Source organism: Callorhinus ursinus, unplaced genomic scaffold, assembly GCF_003265705.2.
Source record: "Callorhinus ursinus isolate GAN/ISIS: 27379988/994484 unplaced genomic scaffold, GSC_fseal_2.0 scaffold6, whole genome shotgun sequence".
NCBI classification, from domain to species: domain Eukaryota; kingdom Metazoa; phylum Chordata; class Mammalia; order Carnivora; family Otariidae; genus Callorhinus; species Callorhinus ursinus.
Genome location: NW_027397068.1, coordinates 65,422,147 through 65,443,482, shown reverse-complemented (window position 1 = coordinate 65,443,482; position 21,336 = coordinate 65,422,147). Strand labels below are relative to the sequence as shown.

The 21,336-nt window shown below is 39.4% G+C and overlaps 1 protein-coding gene and 1 non-coding gene across 2 annotated transcripts; one reads left to right on the top strand and one right to left on the bottom strand.

The window, feature by feature from the left end:
• Positions 1–462: 462 nt before the first annotated feature.
• ARMT1 (acidic residue methyltransferase 1) lies at positions 463–21,152 on the bottom strand. Its single transcript, XM_025866341.2, is given in 9 exon segments — positions 463–685; positions 1,342–1,414; positions 6,118–6,182; positions 7,759–9,588; positions 12,671–12,836; positions 17,952–18,196; positions 18,695–18,800; positions 20,826–20,877; positions 20,880–21,152. Coding segments are annotated over 6 exon segments (1,449 nt in total). The 5' UTR covers positions 20,992–21,152; the 3' UTR covers positions 463–685; positions 1,342–1,414; positions 6,118–6,182; positions 7,759–8,820.
• Positions 1,488–1,621, top strand: LOC112819459 (small nucleolar RNA SNORA70). Its single transcript, XR_003206855.1, has one exon. It is a non-coding gene; the product is annotated as a small nucleolar RNA SNORA70 (small nucleolar RNA).
• Positions 21,153–21,336: the final 184 nt, after the last annotated feature.

Genomic DNA, 21,336 nt, shown 5'->3' with positions numbered 1-21,336 from the left:
AAAATGAAGATGAAACTTTTTCCCAGTCAAGTTTACAGACTGCCTGGATATGTCTGATGAACCCCTTGGACACCACTTGTTTCATATCTGTATTGAAGGCATACCACGCCCAATTTGTATATTCTTTTTTTTTTTTTTTAAGATTTATTTATCTGAGAGAGAGCACGCACAGGGTGGAGCCGGGTGGGGGGTGGCAGAGGGGGAGAGAGAATCTCCAGCAGCCTCCCAACTGAGCAGAGAGCCCGATCCAGGGCTCAATTTCACACCCCTGAGAATCATGACCTAAGCTGAGATCAAGAGTTGGTCACTTAACCGACTGAGCCACCCAGGTGCCCCCTAATTCATAACTTCTTAAATGTAAGGTATAATTGGAATATTCGTTCCTTTAAATTTTCTGAATCACAGTAAAAATTAATTTGCTATATTAAAATTAACCAAATAAGAAAACAAACATAGTAGTGCTTTTTCTCTTCACGTAAAGGTTAAATGAATGGAAAGCAATTATTTTTATTTTCTTACAAAGTTTTTTCTAGGGCGCCTGGATGGCTGAGTCATTAAGCGTCTGCCTTCAGCTCAGGTCATGATCCTGGGGTCCTGGGATCGAGCCTCACATCGGGCTCCCTGCTATGCAGGAAGCCTGCTTCTCCCTCTGCCTCTGCTGCTTCCCCTGCTGTGCTTTCTCTCTCTGTCAAATAAATTAAATTAAATTAAATTAAATTAAAATATTTTCTAGAGTGACTTTTCTATATTAACAAAATTCTCTTTTTTTTACTTTTCCTGAGTTTTAATTTTATTTTCTCATCTATTTTTATATACTTCTACGATAAACCACTATAATATTTTGTTGCAAATATTATATGTATACATAAAATTTCAGCCAAGAAAGGAATGAGGACATAATTTTTTTGTCATTGACCTTACTGCATTTTGCCATGACAGACACCAGAATCCTAGTGGTATAATGATTTTAAAGTTGAAACCACAAGAATGTGTGCAGTCAACAATGAAAATTATACTCTGCCAGTTTTGTTTTTGTTTTTTTTTTTTGCTGAAATCTACTTTGCTAAATAGTACAGGAGGAAAATCCAGCCACTTTACTATGCTAAAGGATCTCCCCCTTGTGCCTAAACTTTGTATTGAACTCAAAAGGATTGAAAGTCACGATATATGGCATGAATTTAAAAAAAAAAAAAAGAGTAAGGAAAAATGAGACTTTCCTTCTCATATCAAGCAGTTTCTCAATATTGAGGGTTTGGGGTTATAAGTCTAATACAAATACCATTCTAGCAGGACCAGAATAATTGGATAGCTTCAAATAATTTGCAGTAACTGAAGACTTACAAATCTTAATGGGAGTTAGTTGTCCAAAGATGTTCATTCAGCCTCTTTTATAATAGCAAAAGTTTTGAACAATCTACGTAACAAAAGAAAATATGATGTAGCTCTATGATGAAATGTTTATAGCCATTAAAAATCACATTTTTGATCTGCAGCCAATTAAGCCGACTGTGCTCTTTGTCCATGGGGGCCCAGTGTGCCATGGCTGCAAACAGTAGCCTCCTTGGTAGTGTATACAGCCTGTTGATTGTATGGGTTGCCCCAAGGGACCTTGGAGACAGCCCTTTCCGGTGGATATTGAGGTCTGACCTCATGCTATCTCCAATCTAGGCTGCAGACAGGTATGCGGGGTGCCTTTGGAAAGCCCCAGGGCACAGTAGCCAGGGTCCACATTGGCCAAGTCATCATGTCCAACCATACCAAGCTGCAGAACAAGGAACATGTGATCGAGGCCCTACACAGGGCCAAGTTCAAGTTCCCTGGCCTCCAGAAGATCCACATCTCCAAGACGTGGGGCTTTACTAAGTTTAACGTGGATGAATTTGAAGACATGGTGGCTGAAAAGGGCTTATCCCAGATGGCTGTGGGGCCAAATACATCCCTAATCGTGTCCCCTTGGACAAATGGAGGGCTCTGCACTCATGAGAACCTCAGCACTGCCCCCTCCCTATTCATGCCCACCAATAAAACCTACTTCCTGTCAAAAAAAAAATCACATTTTTGAGGCAAAGGGAACAAAAACAAAAATGAACTAATGGGACTTCATTAGGATAAAAAGCTTTTTGCATAGCCAAGGAAACAGTCAACAAAACTAAAAGGCAACTGGGGCGCCTGGGTGGCTCAGTCGTCAAACATCTGCCTTCGGCTCAGGTCATGATCCCAGGGTCCTGGGATCGAACCCCGCATTGGGCTCCCTGCTCCGTGGGAAGACTGCTTCTCCCTCTCCCACTCCCCCTGCTTGTGTTCCCTCTCTCGCTGTGTCTCTATCAAATAAACAAAATCTTAAAAAAAAAAAAAACTAAAAGGCAACCTATGGAATGGGAGATATTTGCAAATGACATATCAGATAAAGGGCTAGTATCCAAAGTCTATAAAGAACTTATCAAACTCAATACCCCCCCCCAAAAAAATACTCCAGTCAAGAAATGGTCAGGAGACACAAACAGGTATTTCTCCAAAGAAGACATACAAATGGCTAACAGGCACATGAAAAAATGTTCAATATCAGTCAGCATCAGGGAAATAGAAATCAAAATCACAATGATACCACCTTACACCTGTCAGAATGGCTAAAATTAACAAGTCAGGAAACGACAGATGTTGGCGAGGATGCGGAGAAAGGGGAACCCTCCTACACTGTTGGTGGGAATGCAAGCTGGTGCAGACACTCTAGAAAACCGTATGGAGGCCCCTCAAAAAGTTAAAAATAGAGCTAATCTATGACCCAGCAATTGAACTACTAGGCATTTATCCAAAGGATACAAACATAGTGATTTGAAGGGGCACACGCACCCCAATGTTTATAACATCAATGTCCACAATAGTCAAAATATGGAAAGAGCCCAGATGTCCACTGACATATATATATATATATATATACCTCTTGTGTGTGTATATATATGTACACACACACACACACACACACACACACACACACACACACACACACAATGGAACATTATTCAGCCATCAAAAAGAATGAAATCATGCCATTCACAACTATGTAGATGGAACTAGAGGGTATTGTGCTAAGTGAAATAGGTCAGTCAAAGAAAGACAAATACCATATGATTTCACTTATATGTGGAATTTAAGAAACAAAACATGAACATAGGGGAAGGAAAGGAAAAATAAGATGAAAACAGAGGGAGGCAAACTATAAGAGATGCTGAACTCTAGGAAACAAACTGAGGGTTGCTGGAGGGCAGGTGGGTTGGAGGATGGGGTAACTGGCTGATGGGCATTAAGGAGGGCACTTGATGTCATGAGCACTGGGTATTATATGCAACTGATGAATCACTAAATTCTACCCCTGAAACTAATAATACACTATATGTTAACTAAAATGAATTTAACTAAAAATTTTAAAAATCACATTTTTGAAGAATTTTTAACTATGGGAAATTGACCACAATATAATATTGAATAAAGCAGTATTCAAAAATACATATATTTATGGAAAACTCCCAATTATATAATATATACTTCTTATTCATTCAACAAGTACTGTTTGATCTAACTGATCAGGCTAACAGACCCATTTCATCCTTTAGACTTCAATGTAAATAGCATCACCTCAGAGGCTTAAAAAATTATTTCCAATGCTAAAATTCATCACCTATCCATCAGTCATTCATTGCCCCAACCGTGTGTGGGACAAATATGCAGAAGCCACAGTGGGTAGCTGCCCCAAGAAATATACAATTAATGGGATTCAACATTTTAGAAATGTCTTCTGTATGAATGATTTTCCCTCTTATTTTCTAAAAGGTCTGAAAATGGAGTGGATATTAAAGAAAGTGGAAGGGGGGAATGTGACCCACCAAGAAAATCAGAAAGGAAGAACAATGTGAATGGTGGTCTCTAAGGGATGGTTTAGCTTAACCTGATGCTCCACTCACAACAGCATCTCCCTGTCTGCAGATTACCAAGGAAGGGAAAAGATCAGGTTTTATGGAATATCAGGTGGCCACTAGGGGGTGCTAAAATGCTAATATCCCTGCATGACTCCTTTTCCTAGGGGACTCTGGATTTGAGATTGAATATAGTTCAAGTTGACTAGAAATAACTTTTCTTTTTCCAGTAAAATGGTGAGAATGTGACAGGTCACATGATTCATAGGAGACCAGGGATTAGAAATCCAGTATGTATGAGTCCCAGGCCATTACTGAGTCCCAGGCCATACTGCTACCCAAGGGAAAAAACAAAAACAAAATCTCCAACAAACTTCTATCCCTCCAGCAGGAACTAATTAGCAAATTAGAAAAAAGTAAAATAACAACAACAATAACAACGAAACCAATTAACCAGACAAAAACTTCAGGAGTTGGAAAAAATACTTCATGGTTAAAAAAAAATTTTTTTTTCAGACAGTAGGATCCTTTTTTATCTTAGGCACGTAAAAAATGTCTAAATATGGAGAAAAACTTAGAAATACATACATAAAAAGCAATAAGGGTATTTGAAGTTGCTAGGATTATGTTCTTGTTTTTCCCATTTTTTTCCCTCTGCTTTATTCACTTTCTGTAATTTCAAGATATCACTGATTGCTTACCATGGCAGACATTACATTAACGCTTCATTCAGGTTGTAAGACATGCATGTGTAGAAGTGTTCAGTCTCCCCAACACCTACCCCCAGTTCAGAAAAGAAAACAAAAATAGCAGAGAGGAGAAGAAAAGTTTTATGGAGGGAGAGGCTCTAAACAAGACTCAGTGGGGGTGTGGGCAGAAACAACTGTCAGAAACATGGGTGGGAGAGAGAATTTTAATTTTTTTACTTTAATTTTATAGTAAATTATACTTTAAGTATAACTCTGAATTATGTTTTTGATCCACTCTGAAGTTCTCTTAAATAAAATGTAAATAAAGAGTTTGAACTATGTTGAGATTGCCTTTTGTGGTGATTTCTTTTATAGAAACGTGACCTTGAGGTTGAACAACACGGGTTTGGGCCTGATAAAGAATCAAAAATATTACTGCATTTTATCCAACACAAAATACTGCCTCAAATTATAGGAATAAAAGCTGGATCCCCTCAACTGTTTAATCAGAAAGTAACATAAACCCATAAAGTATAAACTACCATCCTCCCCTAATTATTTACCTGCCCTTCTTCCATATTTCCATCATAATATATATAAGATACTGGATCTATGTCTTGATAAAAATGTATTGCATGAAATGTAATGGCTGCTTCATCCAGGAGTTACTTCATACTTAACCAAGTACGGTATCTGCAGATGAAACAATTGCAGGAGCTATTTTGGGAAAGTTTCTCCAAGATCACTCAACCCCACGCCCAGCAGACTCCAGAGCCTCAGCTTTCCCCGTTATCCTACTCTGGAGCTATGCCAAACAAAGAAGGGCCAATCACGCTGGGTTGAAGTAAGTGGGAGAGCAGAAGACTGTAGGCAGAGCCCTAACCATTGGGTGTTTCTGTCTCTCACTTCAGTGGCCCTGAAGGGGATGTTAAGAAGCAGTTCAGGGCGCCTGGGTGGCTCAGATGGTTGGGCATCTGCCTTCGGCTCAGGTCATGATCCCAGGGTCCTGGGATCGAGTCCCGCATCGGGCTCCCTGCTCCTTGGGAGCCTGCTTCTCCCTCTGCTTCTCTCTCTCTCTCTCCCTCTGTCTCTCATGAATAAATAAATAAAATCTTTAAAAAAAAAAAAAAGTAGTTCAAAAACCAAGGCTTTGCAATGAAAGAAAAAGTAGGTAAAAGGATTTCATCAAAATAGAAAACTTTTGTGCTGTAAACAATGCCATCAAGAAAGTGAAAAGACAGAAGAAAGAAAGAAAGAAAGAAAGAAAAAGAACGAAAGAACGAAAGAACGAAAGAAAGAAAGAAAACTCGAAAGAGAAAAGACAAGCCACAGGATGGGAGAAAATATTTGCAAATTATGCATCTGATGAGATGTATGCAGAATATATAGACACTCTTACAACTCAATAATAAAAAGATAATCTAATTTTTAAATGGGCGAAGGTATTAAAGACGTTTCTCCAAAGAAGATATACAAATGGCCAATCAGCACATGCAAATATGCTCTAATATGCTCACCATTAGTCATTAGGGAAATACAAATCCAAACCACAATGAGATACCTCTTCACACCCAGTAGTACACTATAATAAAAAACACAGATAATAACAAGTGCTGACAAGGATATGGAGAAACTGGAGACCTCATGCATTGCTGGTGATGGGAAAAATGGGTGAGTGGGAGTGGGATTGTGATTGTGACATCTGGAGACTGACGGGAGCTACCCCTGTGCTGAGCACAGCATAACGCATGGACTCGTCCAGTCACTATGTTGTACACTGGAACCTAATGTAACATTGTGTGCCAACTAAAGTTCAATTAAAGAAAGTCAACCCGGGGCGCCTGGGTGGCTCAGTTGTTTGAGCGTCTGCCTTCAGCTCAGGTCATGATTCCAGAGTCCGGGGATCGAGCCCCACGATGGACTCCCTCCTTAGCGGGGAGTCTGCTTCTCTCTCCCTCTGCTCATCCCCCTGCTTGTGCTCTCTCGCTCGCTCACTCTCTCAAATAAATAAAATCTTAAAAAAAAAAAAGTCGGGGTGCCTGGGTGGCTCAGTCAGTTAAGCGTCTGCCTTCGGCTCAGGTCATGATCCTGGGGGCCTGGGATCAAGCCCCACATCGGGCTTCCCAAGCGGGAAGCCTGCTTCTCCCTCTCCCTCTGCCTGCCACTCTGTCTACTTGAGCTCTCTCTCTATCCCTCTGTCAAATAAATAAATAAAATCTTAAAAAAAAAAGAAAAGTCAACCAGTTAAACTACAGGTGGGTCCTACCCCTGCTCAGCATTTTTTAAAAATTCCATCTTGAACCGACTTCCTCTCCCATAGTGCTACTTTTCTTGCTTGCTCATTTGCGTCCTTGCTTTTATAGGAGAGGGTGAACTATTTCTTCACAAATCCTAATTTCATGTTCTTAATAAAACATGATAAAAACACGGAGCAGTTGGGTGACTGAATCGGTTGGGCATCTGCTTTCAACTCAGGTCATCATCCCAGGGTCCTGGGATGGAGCCCCATGTCAAGCTCTCTGCTCAGCGGGGAGTCTGCTTTTCCCTCTGCCGCTGCCCCTGCTTGTGTTCTCTCTTTCTCTCTCAAATAAATAAATAAAATCTTAAAAGGAAAAAAAATGATAAAAAAAAAAAGATCCATTCTCTGGAAAATGTAATGTATTACACCATAGCCCACACTGTGGCTATGAAGTCAATATACATATACAATCGTGTTTTAACTTATGTTAGAAAGTATCTACAAATAATTCTAATATGCTCACTATTTTAGTAACTTAATGTTTAAAACAGGAACACATGTAGATAAAAGTAAATTCAAAATGTGCAGCTTTGGGGCGCCTGGGTGGCTCAGTCGTTAAGCATCTGCCTTTGGCTCAGGTCATGATTCCAGGTCCTGGGATCAAGCCCCGCATCGGGCTCCCTGCTTGGTGGGAAGCCTGCTTCTCCCTCTCCCACTCCCACTGCTTGTATTCCCTCTCTCGCTGTGTCTCTCTCTGTCAAATAAATAAATAAAAATCTTAAAAAAAAAAAAATGTGCAGCTTTGTATAAACATTTTACAAAACTTTTTAAAAACACTTAGCAAGGACATAGACCATAACCTCATTTATAAGTGACATAATTTAAGAACTGCTTTGGCAACATGTATACTATACATTACCAGTTTCTTTATTACATAGACCTCATATTTAATCTTCCCTTCTTGACTTTCTCCCACTGGAAAATAAAACCAAAAAGATTTTCAGTACAATTCATTTTATTATACCATCAAGAAAACATTTCCAGGTTTATTACCGATTTCAGTTTCAAAATAAACTGACTGAAACTTACAGCCTTTAATATCTAGTGGTCATCAAAAAATTGGTAAGTATATAAAAAATTAACCTAGTACTCCAATCTCAATGCACAAGAATCTTTTCTATCTAAAGCATTTTTTTTAAAAACTGCAGAACAATCTAAAAATCTGTTCATTTAAAGCACTTATGTATTAAAATAATATATTTTAGTTAGTTATGGATATCACAAATAGAAGGTAAAGGGTATCAGTTCTTCAAATATCATTTGTTTCATTCTGTTCGATTTTGAGTTTCCTGCTATCCATTGCACAGGTCAATCAAAATACAAATGCGTGCAAATTAAACAGGTTATTTAAAATGAAATAAAGTTCAAGGAGAACAAAATTTAGAATTAACTTACGAGGTAATCTTTACTTTCATTGTTCAAGTATCACAGTTCTAAATGCCTCTCTTTTCAAAGCCTATTTCATTTAAGATGTTCGTCTTCACAGAGCCCTTATTTCTAGAGCCTCAAAACAAGTTAAATAAAATCCCATGCTTCCTAGAATATTAAATACCATGCAGCATAGCATTAAAAGAATGTTAACTAACTTTAAAAGCAGAATTCTTATATTTTACTTTCTGACCAATTAAAAATAAGTTCATTAAAACCACTTGAAATGATGCATTTAACTTGAAATAAATTACTAAAATTCCAACATAAACATAAATATCTATAACTAGCTCAATCCATCTATCGCCCAAACAATGTAGCGGGGCAAAATGCCCAAAGAGAAAGCATCCAGAGCGTATGGAAATGAACACTGAGAAGCCAAGCTCCCCAGAGCTGATGCAAAGCAGCCATGGGACTCAAATCACACACTCCTTTTGGGGACGCGAAGTGTCTGCCATCTCTCTCTACACAACTTAAGAGTTCCTAAAGCAAGTCAGAGTGGACCATCAAACTGAAATACCCCATACTTGCCAATGGTCAGCCAGCTGGGCTCAGTGGCTATGTACTGTTCAGCCTGCCCCGGCCGCAGCCCAACCTGAACCTCAGCTTTTAAGGTTCGTATGCTGCAGAGAGGGGCAGGATGGAAGCCGCGCAGAGCCTGATGAAATGGAACAGTAAATTCCCACTTCCTATCGCCTGTCAACTTCCTATAGTTCAAATCACCCTTGAATAAAATTAAATGTGCCTTCTGTAGTTCAGCATACAAGTCAGGAGCAACCTGAGACATTACGCAGAATTCATGAGGCAGAGTCCAAAATATATGATCATGGTAAACCCAACTGCCTACTTTAATATAGGTTTCCCAGTCAGCCCCACACTTGGACATCCACTTATGATTAGACCCTTTCACTTGTTCAATTAACCAGTTAAAGTCACGGATAGTAGTATCAGACACAAACCACGGAATAGTTTTTCCATAAAAATGGATCTCAGTAGCCAGTTGAGAGGACAACAAAAAGTCAGCTAAAACTAAATCCGTAACAAGTTCAAACCCAGCATTATCCAAAACAATATCTACTCTGGTAATAGATGCTTTTCCTCTTGTTTTCTTGCAGTTGTTAAGCAGCGACCAAAGATGTTCCATGTCATTCACTAAAATCAAAGGTTTTAGTTCCTCCAAAGAACTCATTATGTTGGTTTTCTGAGAACTGGTTTCCCCGCCTGATAGAGACAGATCACACTTATTCCCCCACAGTGAAATCTGAAAAAGAAAAAGTATAAAACTTTTACCCTTGTTTTGAATAACCAACAAAAACTCTATTGTGTAAAATGTGGGGGGAGAGGTTGCTAAAACAATTCATAAAATTCATTTCTACAACATGCTTAGTATAAAATATCCAGGGCGCCTGGGTGGCTCAGTTGGTTAAGCGACTGCCTTCGGCTCAGGTCATGATCCTGGAGTCCCGGGATCGAGTCCCATGTCGGGCTCCCTGCTCTGCAGGGAGTCTGCTTCTCCCTCTGACCCTCTTCCCTCTCGTGCTCTCTCTCTCATTCTCTCTCTCAAATAAATAAATAAAATCTTTAAAAAAAAATAAAATAAAATAAAATATCCATCAGATCTACACCTTCCTAATAATGCAAAGACTGTGTTTCCATCATGATGTATAAACAGGGTTAAGACAATGAAACATTTAATTGGTCACTATGTGATAATTTTTCTAAAAAACTGGTTTGAATGATGTTAATGATCTGTATGGCTTAAATCAGAATGATTTTGCATCTTGCAGATATTAGAATATGATCACACTGTAAAAAGAGGTTACAAAGTTTACTTAAAAATCCAAAGTCAAGAGAAAAGCACCCTTTTCCCTCCTCACATTCCTCCCCAAACTGCTCAGTTTCTTTTACTAGTTGTATAACATTAGGACCAGGCAAACTCTCTGGGATTTAGGTCTCTTACTTGAAAAATAAAGAAATTGGGCAACGTGATGTCTAAAGACCCCTCCAAATTGAATCATCTATTACTCCACTTTAAATTGAAATAATACTTCAAGTTTATTTTATAGAAAATGGTACATAGCCCCCCTTTTAAGCTATAGTTAAATTAGATGTTTAAGATTACAGGCTCTAGAATCAGACAGATGTAGGTTCAAATCCCAGCATTTCCAGTTAACAGCCATTGGTAAAGTATACATGCTCCCTAAGGCTCAGGTCCCACAATGGAAAAATGACATAATACCAGCACTGACCTTGTAGAGTTACTGTGAGAGGTGACATAATACGTTTAAGTAACACACCCAATACTCCATAAATATCAGCCAAAACAGACTCTACCTCGTGTGATTCAAAATAAGAGGAAAATGCACATTCTAAGAATATTATTTTTTAAAAAAGACAGACGAATGGATGTTTTTAAGTATGACACTTAAATAGTTAAGAGTCCATCTGATGCAGAAACAGCGTTGTGGGCCACGGCACCCCTCAGCTGACATCAGGGTCTCTGTCCGCCGCCCGCACGTTTCCCTCACACCACCTTCCAGTTTGTAATTGCGTGTTGAGTTGTGCCATTATTTGTCTATATTCCCTTGAGATTACAAGTTCTACGATAGCAAGGATTGTCTGTTTTCCATGCCATCACAGGCCCAGCATCCAGTTTGACAGAGCAGGTGCTGAAATGTTTGTGTGGACAGTGGGGGTGTTCCCTGGCTTTTAAAAACAGATCAACGTTCCCTGCAATCTAATATACTTTCAGGTTCCTTATAGGAAGTTAACCTGCTGGTCATCATGAGTACTAACGGAAGGCAACTCTTGCCTCCTTTACTTGGCCACATTCGATGACAGAAAACAGAGTGGTATTCCTTCTTCTTCACAACTTAATATACTCATGGGACAAAGACATACTCAAAGACTGTCCCCCGAAACAATGGGCCAGCTACAGGTAAGGACTGACATGTTACCGCTTTTCTTTTTTCTTTTAATTCTAAACTAAGCATAAAGGATAGTTCCAACTGGGGGAAATAACTAAGCTTATTATTTAACAATACCCTGACAACTTTTCTTCCAAACTCAAAATAAGCCTCAAAATAAGCCCCTCTTAATCATGCCGCTTACTCTGCTTGCCCTCAAAGTTTTATCAGGATTCTGCAGTCTCTACTTTCAAAGTATTTCCAGAATACTGGCGACAAATTTTAACACCTCTTCTTGGTCCAGTCATCCCTCCCTGAGTCATGTTAATAACAGACTTCCCCAATGTCTAGCCTTGTACCCCTTCAGTGTGTCCTGAGAAGTAATCCTTGAAACAAGTCCATCCTTGTTACTCCTCTGATGAAAACGCTCTAATAGCTCCCCGGTGGTGGCAAGGTGAGTACAAATGGAAATCTTACCTTTGCTTAGGCCTCCGTGGCCCTTCCAGGCCCCTCACCTCACCCATTTCCTGCGGGATCCCCATGCAGTTTCTCCCACACGCCTGCCAGTCCCCCACCTCAGGTACCCTGGCAGGAACACTCTCCCAGACCTGCATGTCACCCACTCCCTCGCCTGCTTTGCCTCTTCCCCTGACACTTTCTGAGGCCCTTCCCTGGCAGCCCCACTTAAAACTGCACCCCTGCATCTCCCCCGACATCCCCATCGCCCTGCCCTGCTTTCTCTCTCTTCATGGCATTTCCTAATAGCATCTTTTTCTGGAAATGTTTCTAACTTTTTCTGGGAGATGAGGGCTGGGGATACTGTTGTGTAAAACCCCACATCTTCAAATAGTTCTTATAACACATCTTAAGGATGTGTTCGAATGAGAATTAAAAACTAAACTTAATGCAAGACTGATGAAAAAATGCAATAAAACCATGTTAAAGAGGCCACTGACCACCTGATGTTTTCACCCGATGGTAACAGCAGGCTGGTGCTCCACGCTGACACAACTGAATCTACTTTCATTCTCACGTCAAATGACGACGTATACAGTGCCATCCTCATTTAACAGAGAGATTAAGTAACCTCCCTCAGGTCCAACAACAAATAAGTGACAAAACCAGCATCTAAGTCTGAGTCAGGCTAGGCCGACCAAATGACTGTGGAGTATTCTCTCAAGAATGACAGAGGCTATGTAGCCAGAGGACTCCTGTGCCACTAAAAATCACCTCCAGCTGAAGAGATTTCAAAACTCATTTTCGGAGATTAAGTGGATTTTCAGCTCTTGAATAACACCATTACTAAAATGATAAAAAATGATCAATTATAAGTTAAATGACAATATATACACGTGCTTTGTTGTTAAGTCAATGCCACTTTATTTTTTAACCATTTAAACACACAAACATACTCAGGAGACCAATTATCACATTTACCTGAAGAAGTTTGAAAAATTCATCTTTCAGCTGACTTTCATCTAGGTCTCTGATGGCTGTTACCACCTCTTGTAGATGAGTACACAAAGCAATGATGGATTCCCGCGACTCAAAGAAATTTTGGTCTTTTGATTCTTTAAATACATCAAAGTCATCAATTGGTGGACTACAGGAGGAGAAAAACATACAGAAGAAACATTTATATAACTCTGTACCTTTTTTTTTTAACATTTGGGTAATTGCAGTTCTTTAAAGGAAAGAGAGTAGAACCTTCTAATCTCAAAACTTACTGGTAATAGATACTGTATGAAACATAAATCAAGTTACAGAAAAATGAATAATTATCAAATTACACAAAATAAATCAATTTGATCAAATTACACAAAAATAAATACCCAAACTCATTTTAGTTAACTAAGTTCCCTAAACAAATATTTTACTGGAATTTGAAATAATTATAGTGATATAGCCATAATCATTACCCAGTTAGGGTTTCCAGAGCAAAAGTAGAAAGAAACAATATTTCAAGATAATTGCTTTAGTTTAACAAACATTTTTTTGGGTGCTAAATGTGGCAGGGTCCCATGAAACAAACCTATGTATATCAATATTTGCACACAATACAGTAATTACCAACAGAGTCAAACACAGAGTACTATGGGAACCCAACAACCACTTGAGAGAAATCATAAAATATTAACGTACATTTTATTATAACAAATTTTGACCACATGTATGTAGTTTTCTCGTTTTGACCAATGGTGATATGTGTCAGGGCTTTATGCCGTCCAAAGAGAGATCAAATAATATTAATACTGGCCTAAGAACAACATAACGAGCAAAATATAAATAAGAACATCATGGACTTTAAGAACCAAACACAAAAGACATTCAGATCATCTGATCTTCTAAATTAGCAACTTTTTCCACGGGTCATCTACCTTAGGATAAAAACAATGTGACTGATGTGGGACTGACTTAAAAAAACACATACCAGAATTTATACATCCGCATGATTGCTGTCTCCTTCCAGTCTCCCTGGGAAGCTACACCCTCATTCCAAGGATGCTGCCATTGTTCAAAGCACTTTTGGAATTTTCTTTAGAACTTGTGGCACATTATTGAAGGTCCTATCAGTGATAGCACATCTCTATCCCTTGGAGTTTATTTGGAGCCAAAAGTCACTCAGAGCAATTTCACTAGAATGACGTGTGTAAATGAAATGGGAGTAATAGATTTTTTTTTTTAAGATTTTATTTATTTGACAGAGAGAGCACAAGTAGAGGGAGAGAGAGGGAGAAGCAGGCTCCCCGCTGAGCAAGGAGCCCGATGTGGGACTCGATCCCAGGACCCTGGGATCACGACCCGGGCCGAAGGCAGCCGCCTAACCGACTGAGCCACCCAGGCATCCCTAGATTTTTTTTTTTTTAATCAAAAATGAAGAAGGACTAAAAAATAGCAAGACTAATTTCTTTTTTAGGCTGTACACTGGCTCTGAAAGAGGCTCCAAGGAGTTAAAAGACATCTTTAGCAGTGGCAGCCTGCTAGAATAAATCAGTCTTTCAAGGTGACTTAAAAGATAATTATTTGGATGCACAGGTTCAAGTGCAGGGGTGAGCAAACTGCAGCTTGCAGACCCCATGCGGCCCACCACCTGTTTTGTATGACCTGTAAGCTAAGAATGATTTTTATACTTCTGTGTGGTTGAAAGAAAGAGTATTTTATGAAACATGAAATTCAAATTTCAGTGTCCATAAATACCGTTTTACTGGAGCATAGCCACACTTGGTCATTTCCGTATCATCTGTGGCTGCTCTGCATCGCAAGGACACAGCCAACTAGCTGCAACAAAGACCATGTGGCCCCCACAGCCTAAAATGTTTACCATCCCGCCCTTTACAGGGAAAGTTCGCCAATCCTTGTTCTAATGTTTTATTAATAAATCACTAAAGCCATACCTTGAGTTAAGAATGATTTTTAAGGGTAACTCCTTGTATTTAAGGGTAAACTCATATATGATTTCCAATTTTAAAAATGTTTGCTATTTTAGAATCTACTAAAGCTGTATATGTGCACAAACTATGACCCGGTGGTGCACTCCTAGATATACACCCAAAAGAAATACATGTGCCTGCTCAACAAAAACATGTGTTCGAAGGTTGGTAGAAGCATTCTTCATAATAACCCCAAACTGGGAACTACTCAAATATTCATCAACAATAGAATAAACAGACTGTGATATATTCATATAACACAATACGATATAGCAATGAAGATGATTTACATTTATATGCAACAATACGGATGAATCTCGCCAACATAACGCTGAGTGAAAAAAGCCAGACACAAAATTATATCCAATACAATTTCATTTAAATGCAGTTTAGAAACAGGCAAAACTAATGCAGGTCAGGATAGTGCTATCCTTGAGGGGCAGGAATGGCAGGGGCCATATGCAAGGCTTCTTTGGGGCCTACTAAGGTTCTGCCTCTTGATCTGGGTGCTTGGGACATAAGCATCTTCTGGTAAAGATTGTTGAACACTTAAGATATGTTCTGGATGTATATTACACTTTAATAAAAGCTTTAAAATGTCTATTTTCTCCATACTTTCATTTTTCAATATCTGAAGTATATTTACTTATTTAAATTTTGCATATGACTGACATTTTGAGTCTTAATTTAGATTACTCAACTATTTAACTCTGATACAAACTAAAACATACCTCTTTTTTTTTTTTTAAGATTTTATTTATTTGACAGAGAGAGACACAGCAAGAGAGGGAACACCAGGGGGAGTGGGAGAGCTCCGGAGAAGCAGGCTTCCCGCTGAGCAGGGAGCCCGATGCGGGGCTCGATCCCAGGACCCTGGGACCATGACCTGAGCCGAAGGCAGACGCTTAACAACTGAGCAACCCAGGCACCCCTAAAACATACATCTTGACAAAGAAAATTGTAAGTATGTTTCAGTATAAGGGACAAAATCAACATAAACATGTCTTAAAGATAATGTGTGCTTTGGGATCCTAGAAAAGTAAAAACCCTTCTTTGGTCAATGGAGTTATCACTGGCCCAGGGCAGGAATTCCTCCTCCGAACTGGACATTTAAAAACTTTCAGTACTAGTCTACTGTAAGGTATTTCTTCCTTACACTGACCTAACACCTGAGTTCTGATACAAATTGCCTGACTTTGAGTGTCTGCCACAGAGATCACCTGAGGAGAGTTCTACATCTATGACTGACTTAACATTCTTGTTCCTGCAACTTAAAGCTAAATTTTGCCTCGACCCCTTTTAACAAGCTGTTCCCGAACCCGTAGTTATCAATCCAGGACGTGCAGAATCTCCCTGAGGCGTGGAAAGAAAAACTGCTGCCCAGGTCCCACCGCACACAAATTAAACCATCAGTGTTTATTTTAAAGAATGATTTCAAACCCTGTATGTTAAAAAACAACAACAACAACAAAAAAAAGTCTCCCCTAACTGGGTTATAAATGTGTAGCCAGGTTTGTAAACTTCTACCCTAGTTTTTTTAAATTCTGAACCCGATCTACCTCTAAAATCAAACTCAGAAACATATTCCTTTTACCTTTCTAACTTCCAAACTCCCCCAGCCCCGTGCAGAGCCACCCCGTGTTTCAATACTTCAGCAGCTTTGGCTCATACCATGGATGTTTTCCAGAATTATGAAACCAACACCCAGAATTTCAGACTCTCCTTAGTCCTTGACAGACATCCAAATCTACTACTTGGAAAAAGATGGTTTAATGAGGGCTCTAAGCTGACTTACATAGACCAGGGTCAAGTACTGGCTATACCATTTCCTAGCCATGTTAACCCTGGGCAACTTATTAACAGCATTGGACCTCCATTTCCCCAACCAAAACCATAATAATACCTACACTTCACTGGGCTGCAAAGTAACTGGAACATAGCTGTTGTTCAATACATGACAGTTCTTAGTATTGGCTATCGTCTTGCTTAGGTGCTTCCCATGTGCCAGGCCAATGCGCTAGATATTTAATAGTTTATTTTGCTTTTAGAGCAAAAGTTCTAAAATACATTTATTCAGCAGTGGGTGCAGGATGAGACATAATTAATTTAATTAAATACACTTATTCAGCAAGAACAACAAGTTGCGACTTTAAAAAATAATTTCTAGGGGCGCCTGGGCGGCGCAGTCGGTTGAGTATCTGACTCTTAGTTTCAGCTCAGGTCATGATCCCAGGACCCTGGGATCAAGCCCCGCGTTGGGCCCGTGCTGAGCACGGCGTCTGCTCGAGATTCTCTCTCTCTCCCTCTCCCTCTGCCCCTCACACTTGTGCTGTTTCTCTCCAAAATTAAATTAATAAAATCTTAAAAAACATTTTTAATTAAAAAATAATTTCTAAAGATTAAGACAGAAAAAGCTAATGAATACACTCAAATTGTTTCCCCAAATAATTTTTTTATTTTACTATTAGTGCTGGTTTGATCAATTGCTTTTAATTATTCTTTCCTATGCTTAGGGACAGATACCAAAGAATTCCTCTTATTTAGCAAACCTGTATTTTTGTAACCAGTGACCTAAAAGGATGATCCACATTACATTTTCTTCTGCTCTCTAAATCAGTTCTGTATCAGATTTTTCCTAGGAAAAATTAAATTAGTATAAATAAGCTTATAAAAAGTGATTTTGATATGTATTTAACTTTTAAAATCTGTCTCTAGCCATTAAAAAAAAGAGCTAAAAATTAAGATAGTGCAAAAAACACTGTAGTGATTCACTGTTCTGTTGACTCCTCACCCCAAATTAACTGGCATATTATCTATTTTTATAAACAAAACATGCTTTATCCTGTCTTGTTTTACCAAAATAATTTTTTCAAATAATTAACATTTTTTGCTCAATACAATTTGTTTTACTCTAAAAGTCTTCATAAGAATTTTTAACTAGTTCCCACTTCAGATATTGTATCTTTTTTCATATTTCATTTTTAATAATTTCTATACCGAACGTGGGGTTGGAACTCACAACCCTGAGATCAAGAGTCGCATGCTCTACTGACTGAGCCAACCAGGCACCCTCAGATATTTTATCTTCCATCTATTCTGGGCAACTGGGTTGTAATTGCCAAGAATCTCTTGTACCAGTAACATCTGCAGAAACATCCAATACTGCCATTAATATCTACTGAATGGAATTCTAGCTTCCACTGGTTTTTATTTTTAATCTTATCATTTTATAATTTCAAAAAAGCATTAAGTCATCTAAACATTTACTTATCTAAATGTTTACTTACCTCTGGATAACTGCTTCATGAATTCTACGATACATGTAGCATTCTACAAACAACCAAGGTGAGTAAAACCACCTGGGTTTTCCATCATTTTCATTTAAAAGACTCTGCTGATACTCTATGTACTGATTCCATATGTCAGTATCAACAAACTTCTCAACAAAGGGGATTATTGGTTTATCTGTTTGCAATTCATTTCGTAATTTAGAAAGAAGAGAAATTGCTTTCTTTTCGGCTTCTGTGCCTTTCTGCAGAAACATGAAAAATTTTTTAAATACTTAAAAATATGTGAATAATCTGTATTTAAATATATAATTTATATATGTAAACAGTTAATTCATACAGGAATAAGTCCTCTAGGATAACACATTTTTAAGGTCCTAAACTAAAGAAAGAAAAAAATACTAGATTTCAAAGCTACATTTTATGTCTTTTACAAATCATAAACATTGAAATTCAGAATTGTTAAATTGAAAATCAAAGAACACACACATTATCCTGTCTTATCTATTCTGCCTTTTTTGTTTAAGTTTCTTCTAAGGAACCAGAGTTCTCCAAGGAGGGAGGAATGATCCTTACCAAAGACGGAAAACAACATCTTCTTTTTTTTTTTTAACATATAATGGTGATTAACATAACATAATACAAAAAAAAAAAAACAGTAACAAAAAACCCAAAGACAGAAAACTGCTATTGTGTTTCTGTTAAAGAGTTAACAAAAAATTAAGGTGAAATCACAATATTACCTCTCCATGTTTCTCAAAAAATTCACTTTTATGTCGATGCAATGTATCAATAGCCTTGGTTAAGATCTGTGGTATTCTGTCTTTAATTGTAAGATATGCAAACGATCTAGAAAAGAGAGTCACATACACGGTATATTACTTAGCGTTAATACCAGCAGATTGGCCATCTTCCAGTTTCATTTGAATTAAAATTCCTTTTCATACAAGCATTATAAAGTAAGCCACCATTGTTCGACTACTATATCAAGACAGGAAAATCCGAAAACTTCTCTGGTGTTACATGTCATGAAAGCTAAACGTTCTTTGTGCTTCAAATCCCAGATTCTCCCCTTGAGACTGTTCCATGATTCTTATCTCTCCCATTCACTTCCTTTTCTTTTCTTCAGACTGTTCCATGATTCTTATCTTTCCCATTCTCTTCCTTTTATTTTCTTGAATCAGAAACTAACTTAACAATGTGATAGGACAGAAAAAGGATTTATCCAAAAAAGAAATCAGGATCAAAGAATTTATACTAAAATTCAAACAGGCGCTTGTTCTGGGTTTATTACTTACTAAGTGACTTCACATACTTAGACGAATGAGGCAACGGATGTAACACTGTGTGAAAGCCTCTAATGTGCTAGAACATCAAGAATGAAAGATATTTATAAACCTGCTTTTCTCTTTTCTCTTAGTCTATATTCTTAGCCAATTTTAATTCTCTTCAAAGGTCTTCCCTCCTGCATTCTCTACCTGCACAATGACTCCATCCATCCTACTCCACCCTCAAACAAAATTAAGGCATGTCACCATCACACTCTCCCAACCAAAAAATCAGGAGACTTTCTAGAAGTGTCAAAGAATGAAAAAAGTTGGAGGAAAAACTCGAGCATACTTGAATTAAAAAAAAAAAAAATTTAAGGTACTCTGGATTTTAGGCCCACAAAAATCAAGATTTACAAATTATCATTTTATATATAATTAATTTTTAAGCAAATGCATGATTCAGTTAGAAAAAAGACTTCAGGAAGTGATGAAATTCTGTGCATTTTTAGAGCACAAAACTTAGCTGATCAGTTCATTTATATCTTCAGATCACCAGAGACAAAGTACAGTAGTTAAGTTTTGGGGGAGTCAGAAGTTACATGCAGATTTTCCAAAGAAGAGGTAAGGAGGGGGGGTCAGAGCCCTTAACCTCAATCCACCCCCACCTTGTGTAAGGGTCAACAGTACTAAATGTCCTCAAGAGTTTCCTCAAAGACCCGCATCTGTGAGGGTAAAGACCAAGGTCAGGACTAAGGTAGAGCCAGAGGAACCTAGAGCTCAAAATTTAAGGTTCCACACACTCCCTCTTATTTTGCATGACTGAATGAGTGCCTGCTCAAATTCTGGGCCATTGGTGCCCCTCCAGCCTCAATCTACTCCCGTTAAGGTCAATTTCCTCTACGTGTTTTTTTGTGGTTTTTTTTGCAATATTTTGCAAGACATATCTCAAATATAAATTTGGCCATTCAATTTATACAAATAAATATATATTTCTTATGGTCGTCCACAACTTTTATCAAGAAATCTGTGACATGACGCGTAAAAAGCGAAAAGCTGCAGGCATTGATAGATCACGAATTAATCTCAACGGCAATAGGAAGAAACATATTTCTCGATAAATCTGAGATTCCTAACTTTTGCAGAAAAATTTAGCCCTCCAAAGTGCGTGCGAATGAATGAATGAATACATATGTATATATGTGTGTGTGGCTATGTCGCTGTAACACCCTGAAAGGGGATAGAGGAGGCATAAACTCTCAGGACGGTCATGAGTAAAACAAAAACAGCAGCATCGGATCACTTGAAAGACAAGTTAACTGTTCGACATAAATTATAACATAAGCCTACTAAGAGGCCTGAACAAGGACCGTAGAGAGAAGCCGGGTGCCCGGAGGATTTCGGCGGGGTGCACAGTCCGCTCCCAGCAGTCAGGGAGCAGGCTGGAAGCCGATCCGAGTCCGCAGCCCGGAGCCCGGCGGGCAGCCGCAGCCAGCAGGCTCGCCCCCTGCCCCGGGCCGCCTCGCACCCCGCGCGTAGAAGGAGGCCGAGCCGACGCGCGGGGGACCGGGCGCCCCCGACCCACCACAACTCCCCTGATGGCTACCCAGAGGTTCCCGACGAGGCCCGGCTTTCCGCAGAAGCCGGGAGGAGGAAGAGCAGCGGAGGGACTGGGCGAGGAAAGCGACACGAACCCTTCGTCCTGTCCCGAGAGAGACGCCGGAGGCCCAGCCATCACCGCCGCCGGGCCGGCGCCGACGCTCGCGTCGCATCCACTGCAGGGAGAGAGGAGGTTCCGGTGCCGAGGAGGAGCTGAGAAAGGGAGGGGCATGGGTTAAAAAAAAAAATGCGTTTGAATGAAAAAACTTTATTTGGTTCCCGTGGAAGAGACAAACAACGGCCGGCGGGAGGACGAGGAGACCTTCCGGGGACGAGGGCGGGGACAGCGGAGAGCGACGAGAGCAGCGGAATAAGGAAGCGGGCGGAGGCGGAAGCAAGCAGGGACCGGGAGGTCCCAGGCACTAGGGAGCGGAAAAGGTCGGGGCGACGCGGGTCACGTGGTCCGGCAGTCACGTGCACCCGGCGGCTCCCGCCCCGCCCGGCCTGGAGTTCTGAGC